General features: G+C 48.2%; 1 protein-coding gene across 1 annotated transcript; it reads left to right on the top strand.

Annotated features, from left to right (window-relative positions):
- Positions 1 to 1479: 1479 nt before the first annotated feature.
- On the top strand, positions 1480 to 6718 carry LOC115901006 (somatotropin-like). The gene is made up of 5 exons (XM_030943265.1): positions 1480 to 1548; positions 2422 to 2585; positions 3191 to 3307; positions 3682 to 3843; positions 6427 to 6718. Exons 1-5 carry the CDS (start codon positions 1539 to 1541, stop codon positions 6625 to 6627), a joined length of 654 nt encoding a protein of 217 aa, XP_030799125.1. The 5' UTR covers positions 1480 to 1538; the 3' UTR covers positions 6628 to 6718.
- The last annotated feature ends 325 nt before the right edge of the window (positions 6719 to 7043 follow it).

The following is a 7043-nucleotide window of genomic DNA, read 5'->3' as shown; positions in this document are numbered from 1 at the left end:
GTGACGGGATACCTGATAGCCATTCCCACTTGTGCAAGGACTGACATTTACCTTGTGACACCACCACATCTCCACCCCAGGGGCTTTTCAGAACAGACCATACTCTCCACAGCATGTTTATTAACCACTTCTCCATCCTATGCTCCAGCTGCACCAGGGATGACGCTGCCTCTTGGAAACTGGACACACAGTGGGAGGCATGGAAGATAAATTACCACTTGACCAGAAAGAAACAGACCCTGAACTCCCAACAAAAGTTCAAGTCAGTGTGGTTTGGGGTAATCAGTGCCTTATGAGGAGTAAAAGGCCTTTAAGACCCCCCTGTAGTTGCCCATCTGAGGTTCTGTTTCATTTTGCTCAAAAGAAAGTGTAGGTGTGCTGTGCGGCCAGGTTGGACTGGGCTTGGAGCAACCTGGTCTAGTGGAAGGTGTGCCATGGCAGGGGCTTAGAATGAGATGAGCTTTAAGGTCTCTTCCAACCCAAACTATCCCATGATTCTATGATTCTCTTCCCCACCTTTTCTTCCCTATCTCTTCTACCTCCTTTCCACAGCAGCCCTCTGCTTAGTCTGTTTAGGAGCAGGAAGATGTTCAAAACCAGATCTTCTCACAGACTGAGAATGAGAGAAACCTCCCAGAGCCCTGGCAGTTGGATTTGCAGTGCATAGGCTAGAACCCGAACAAGTGCCTAGGCATGACAGCTCTTTGTCAAACCCTCATCAAACCAGCTCAGCAATACTATTTGATGAATATTTGATATTTTTGTAGAAATTGAAAGAAATAGGATTAATCTGACAGCATCCATCCAGCTCTATCCCCACTAACAATAAAGGGGAAAACATAGGATTACAGAATTGTTTAGGTTGGAAAAGCCCTCTGTGATCACTGAGTCAAACTGTTCCCCCAGCACTGCCAAGCCCACCACTAACCTATGTCCCCAAGTGCCACATCAACAAAGCTTTGAATCCCTCCAGGAATGGGGACACCACCACTCCCACGACAGCCTGTGCCAGGGCTGTACAACCCTTTTGAGGTCATTTTCCCTCATATCCAACCTGAGCCTCCCCTGGCATAACTTGCCATTTGCTTTAAGTCAGAAATCTCCCAAAATGGTCAGTCAGGCCTGTGAACTGTGAGCCAAGGCTGCAGAACCAGATAGGAAAGTGCAGGTGGATAAAGCAAATTCCACCATATAAAAACATTGATGTGACTTGGGATGGGTATTCCAATGACCAGAAAACTTCTATTTGCGATAAACAGCAGGATATGGCAAAATCATTGAGCGCTGACTTTATCCTGAGGCAAACAACCTTCCCAACTTGTACATTTGTGTATAAATTACTGCAATGAGGCAACACCACTGTGAACAGCTGTGCATTTATGCACGGAGAAGATGCACAGTTGTTGTAGTCGTAGACACACAGATCCATTTTAAACAGATTCCCTGTTATATAAAGGGTGGCTCAACAGTTCCCCTTGACAGATGAAAGGAGGAAATATTCACTGTCAAGCAACACCTGAGCAACTCACCAGGCAGAAATGGCTCCAGGTACTTTTTATTACAGTTTTAAAGGATTTGTCAGTGCTGCCATGTGTGTAGGGTGATAGGAGATGATGATGGGGTGGTATGTGGTGGGATACACACACTCTGTGACAGCCCTAACTTAAAGTATGGCAATTTATAAACCAATGAAAAAGAATACCTTTCCCTGCAATGTGACTTTAATTCATGAATTAATCTTTAGTCTAAATAGGCCGAGTCCTGCAGGCTCCAGGGCATTTCTCCTCCAAGGGGTATTTGTCTGAGATTAAATTTGTGTTCTTCACAGCAGACAGACACTAGTGTGAGTCAGGTGTCAAAGGCTGAAAGCATTTAAGGCTGACAAGGATCACCAAATTCTGCAGTCATATCCCAGAGAGCCACTCAGAGCACAGGTAATGTCACCATCTCTCACCCCAGCGAGGCAGACAGCCAGCATCACATCAGCAGTGCAGCCTAAACCATGGCTACCCTGAGGTGCTCCCAGGCCTTCATCTGGCACTCATCATCCCCTGCTTGCTCATGTAACCAGAGTGCACCATGCTCCTTTCACGTGGGCAAGGACTCATGAGAAAAGGAAAACCATGAGTGTATCAGGGAAAAGCTTTGGGACACATACTAGTTTTCATGGAGCAACCATGAATCCACTCAGGAATACACTGCTGGTAACACTAGGAGAAGCACAGGCTCTTGGTGGGGGCAGTTCTTGGTGAAAGGGTTTAAAACAATTTTGGAGAAGGCTAAGCTTACTCTTGGTGCCCAGAAAGATGAGCCTTCAGACAGCATGGAGAGAAGAGACTGGGAGTTAATTCCCAGGTGCCACTCCCTCCTCAGCCCAGTTTCCTGAGGACGGCTAACACCTTTTGCTGTGCTTTGCTGCAGGGTCGTGGCTCTCTCCTCTCACCTTTGCCATGATCACTCTGGGACTGCAGTGGCCACAGCAAGCTGCCGCCTTCCCGACCGTGCCCCTTTCCAGCCTGTTTGCCAACGCTGTGCTGAGGGCTCAGCACCTGCACCTCCTGGCTGCCGAGACGTACAAGGAGTTTGTAAGTGCTGTGGTCTCTGGTCATCTCCTCTGATTTAGTCTGATGGCTTCAGGACTGTGTAACAGACACCTTTCAACTATTGGTGTCTCCTTTGTTCTCTTTTGATGAGGAGAAAGGGTGTAAACAGCACAGGTTATGTCCCATCAGACTGGACCCTGTTTCCTCCTCTTAGCCCTCTGCCCCCTACTCTGATCCTGCTCTTTCCCCCTTCTCAGGACTGTGGCTGCACAGGATCAGCTGGGACATGGCACATATATGTGACAAGACTTTCCTGTGTTGGTCACCTCTGGCCCTGGGAGAGCCTGAGTGCTTAAAACTGTCTAGTTTCTTCTGCTGACAGGAGCTGGCATGAGCTGTCCTTTGGGGTCATTTACTCCTTGGGAGAACCTAATTTAGATGTGGTTTCTGTTCACCTCAACACCTTGGCTTAGGAAGACCTTTAGGCCCAGTAGCTATTGTGCCTACACAATATGCCAACCCTGTCCAAAGGCACTTTGTCATTTACTTCTTGCAAAGAGTAACCATTCAGAACAGCTTGGGAAGTGTCTGAGGTCTTCTCCAGAACATGGGCAATAGATCTGTGTGTATTTGGGATGTCTCCATAGGAACGCACCTATATTCCAGAGGACCAAAGGCACACAAACAAGAATTCCCAGGTAGCATTTTGTTACTCGGAAACCATCCCTGCTCCCGTGAAGAAGGATGATGCTCAGCAGAAATCAGTAAGTTTTTTTCACCCTCAGGGCAAGCACAGACCTGCCTGAAGAGCCCATCTGTGCTTCACTGCAGGAACAGTGTGTTTTACCTGTGAACACTTGAGTGTGCTTCATCCCTCTCCTCCCTTTTTGATTACTTGAACCCTGCATAAAGAAAGAAATACTTTTCTGGGCTACACTGTAAATCACATTCCCACCCCAAGCATGAGAAAAACTATTATCTGCACAGGACAGAGGTCTGGGTGGTGCTCTTCAGCCTGAAAACTTTGTGTCTGCTGAAGCTGTAGGAGTGGTGGCACACCTCCATGTGTTCCAGAGGGAGCAGGACTTGTTATCAAATACCCCTGAACAGCTTTGATCCTTTCTTGTCCTAATTTCAGGACATGGAGCTTCTTCAGTTCTCCCTGGTTCTCATCCAGTCCTGGCTGACCCCGGTGCAGTACCTAAGCAAGATGTTCACAAACAATCTGGTTTTTGGCACCTCAGACAGAGTGTATGAAAAACTAAAGGACCTGGAAGAAGGAATCCAAGCTCTGATGAGGGTAAGTCACAGCATGTAGCGTGATTATAGAATTGCAGAGATATCCCAGACAGAGGGCACTCAGCTCTCACAGATCCTTGAGACATCTCACCACCTTCTACTCTGAAGACCAGTGGCATCCTCAGGACTTTGTTTACCTTTAGATAATGAGATCCTGATATGGCACATTGCGTTTCATCACTAGGGAGGATAAGAAAACACAGAACAGATGTTAACACCCATTGCAAAGGGATACTGCTCAGGAATCAGAATAATTCACACACAAAGTCTTCCCAAACCCAGCAACAAAAAACTATTAAGTTGTACTAACAGCAAAATAATGTTTGCTACATCTCCATGTAAAATACTTCAAAATGTGGCAAATTTTGTGATGATTCATAATATTTTATAAAAACATCTGTGTACAGATGGAAACCTGCACTCTGGTGTTTTTCTCATACACCAGTACAGCATCCAGAGAGCTGAAAGCTGTGGGGTGATCCTCTTCAAGGAAGAGCTAATCATAGATTCACAGAATGGTCTGGGTTGGAAGGGACCTTAAAGCTTATCTCCTTACAACCCACACCATGGGCAGGGACACCTTGCACTAGACCAGGTTTCTCCAAGCCCCATCCAGCTTGGCTTTGAACACTTCCAGGGATGGGACAGCCACAGCTTCTCTGGACAACCTAAGCCAGGGCATCACCACCCTAATAGGGAAGAATTTCTTCCTAATACCTTATCTGAATCTCTCCTCCTTTGGTAAAAACCATTCCCCCTTGTCCTGTCTCTATCTGTCCATGTAAAAAGTCACTCTCTACCTTTGCCCTAAGTTCCCTTTATAATCTACTTCACTTTTGCTTTGTTGCTTTAAATGAGGTTGTGTATTATCTGCCAGGACACTTTGTCACTTATGTTTATTCTGTAATTAAGTTTATCTGGCAGGCTCACCCTGTAGCTAGAGCTCTGCGACCTGCAGCTGTGGGAAATGAATCTGGAATATTGTTTACATCTTCCAGCATTAAAATTACTCTGAAAGTCAGACTCAGAGAGTAAACAGAGACTTCTGTCCTGGCACTTCAGCAGGAGAAAGTAGGGGTAGGCATCAGTACCACATCCAGATTTTTGTGTGGGTGAGAAATTCTTTACTGTGAGGGTGGTGAGGCCACGGCACAGGTTGCCCAAAGAAGCTGTGGCTGTCCATCCCTAAAAGTGTTCAAGACCAGGTTAAATGGGGCTTGGAGCAACGTGGTCTAGTGGAAGGTGTCCTGGCCCATGGCAGGGAGGCTTCAAATGAGATAGTTTTCAGGTCCCTTCCAACCCAAACCAGTTTGTGACTTCACGATTCTATGATTTTGGTCCCCATTTGGGATGTGCTTGGGCATTAGGAAATGGTACAGAGAAACCAGCCAAACTATCATATTTCACCCATTTAAAGCTCCTTTTCCTTAACCAAAACTCACCTGTTTGTGGCAGCTGGTGACCACAGCAGGGCAGGAGGAGTGCAGCTCTCAGCTCCAGATGTACATGGCTTGGGTCTGGGTTAGAGCTTTGTTGTCTGGGAAAGGGGGAGAAAGGAAGAATTATTTGCCTGGTTCCGTCTACTTGACTGGAGGAGGTACAGAGAGACCCTGCAACTTACTATTTATTTTAAAACCCCAAAGACACAGTCCTCCCTCCCTGCAGCCCTGTGCCCACTCCCTTCTCACTGTAGCATCACCCCTGAATCACTGCTCTTCCTGCAAACACATACACTCAAAAATATGTTTGAAATATTCTTTAAGACTGAGGGAGAAACCCCTGACCTCATTTAAAGTTGAATGAGAACTGTGGCACTGGGCCTGTGGAAGATCATAGAATCACTGAGGTTGGAAAAGACCTCCAAGATCACCAAGTCCAAGACTGACCGCTTCCTTGTCAACCAGACCAGAGGACTGAGTGCCATGTCCAGCCATTCCCTGAACACCTCCAGGGACAGTGACTTACTTCACCACCTCCCTGTGCAGTCCCTTCCAATGTTTAACAATCCTTTCTGTGAAGAAATTCTTCCTGATGTTCAGCCTGAAACACCTCTGGCACAGCTTGATGTTGTGTCCTGTTGTCCTGTCACTTGTTCCCTGGGAATAGACCCTGACCTCCACCCGACTCCATGCTCCCATCAGGGAGTTATAGAGAGTGAGAAGGTCCACCCTTCTTTTAGCCTTCTTTTCTCTAGTCTGAGCCTCCCCAGCTACTTCAGCTGCTCCTAGTGCTCCAGACCCTTCCCCAGCTCCGTTCCCTTCTCTGTACATGCTCAAGCCCCTCAATGTCTTTCTTGCCAGGAGGGGCCCAGAAGTGCCCCCGGGACTGGAGGTACCCCAGCAGGGCCAGGGGGCTGTTACTGCCCTGGCCCTGCTGAACACACCATGGCTAACGCCAGCCAGGTGCCATTGGCTTCTTGCCCACCTGGGCACACACGGGCTCATGTTCAGCCCCTGGCAACCAGCACTCTCAGGGCCATTCCCAGCCACTCTGCCCCAGCCTGGGGCACTGCAGGAGGTTAGTGTGGCCCATGTCATTCCCAGGCCCCCAGCACCTCCCCTAGCACCTCGCAATCCTCTTGCAGGAGCTGCAGGACCGAAGCCCCCGGGGCCCCCAGATCCTCAAAGCCACTTACGAGAAATTTGACATCCACCTGCGCAGTGAGGACGCGCTACTGCAGAACTATGGCCTGCTCTCCTGCTTCAAGAAGGACCTGCACAAAGTGGAGACCTACCTGAAGGTGATGAAGTGCCGGCGCTATGGAGAGGGGAACTGCACCATTTGACACCGGTGACAGTTCCCTTCCTGCTCCAGCCTCTTGCTGACCATGGCTGCCCTACTCCTCTGAAAGAAAACTGGAGAATAAACCTGCTACTCCATACTGCCAACATGTCTGCTTTTTGGGGTGGGACAGGCTTCTGTGAGGGGCTGGGAGGGAGGAGCATCCAATGGGACAGGGTGGATTTGGGGCTTAGGATGTGTATTTGGGACTAAAGAAGCATATTTGGAGGTTGGGGAGATAGAGGAAGCAGATTTAGGGGTAGATTTGTACTTGGGACTGTGGGTAGATTTGGAGCTGGGGAGGAATTTGGGAGTAGATTTAGGGCTGAAGTGTGGATTTGAGTCTGAGGAGGGCGGATTTGGAACTAGGGAGTGCAGATTTTGAGCTAGGGTATGGATTTGGTGCTGAGGATAGATTTG

The sequence above is a fragment of the Camarhynchus parvulus genome, chromosome 1 (assembly GCF_901933205.1).
Source record: "Camarhynchus parvulus chromosome 1, STF_HiC, whole genome shotgun sequence".
Taxonomy (NCBI): Eukaryota; Metazoa; Chordata; class Aves; order Passeriformes; family Thraupidae; genus Camarhynchus; species Camarhynchus parvulus.
The sequence above is the reverse complement of the archived record's forward strand: the minus strand, read 5'-3'. Positions and strand labels throughout refer to the sequence as shown.

What these genes read in the sequence shown, in the direction of transcription:
- LOC115901006 (XM_030943265.1), top strand. An exon ending in CCGAGACGTACAAGGAGTTT is followed by an intron (nt 2,586 to 3,190) that starts GTAAGTGCTGTG and finishes ATGTCTCCATAG; the next exon opens with GAACGCACCTATATTCCAGA. An exon ending in GAATCCAAGCTCTGATGAGG is followed by an intron (nt 3,844 to 6,426) that starts GTAAGTCACAGC and finishes ATCCTCTTGCAG; the next exon opens with GAGCTGCAGGACCGAAGCCC.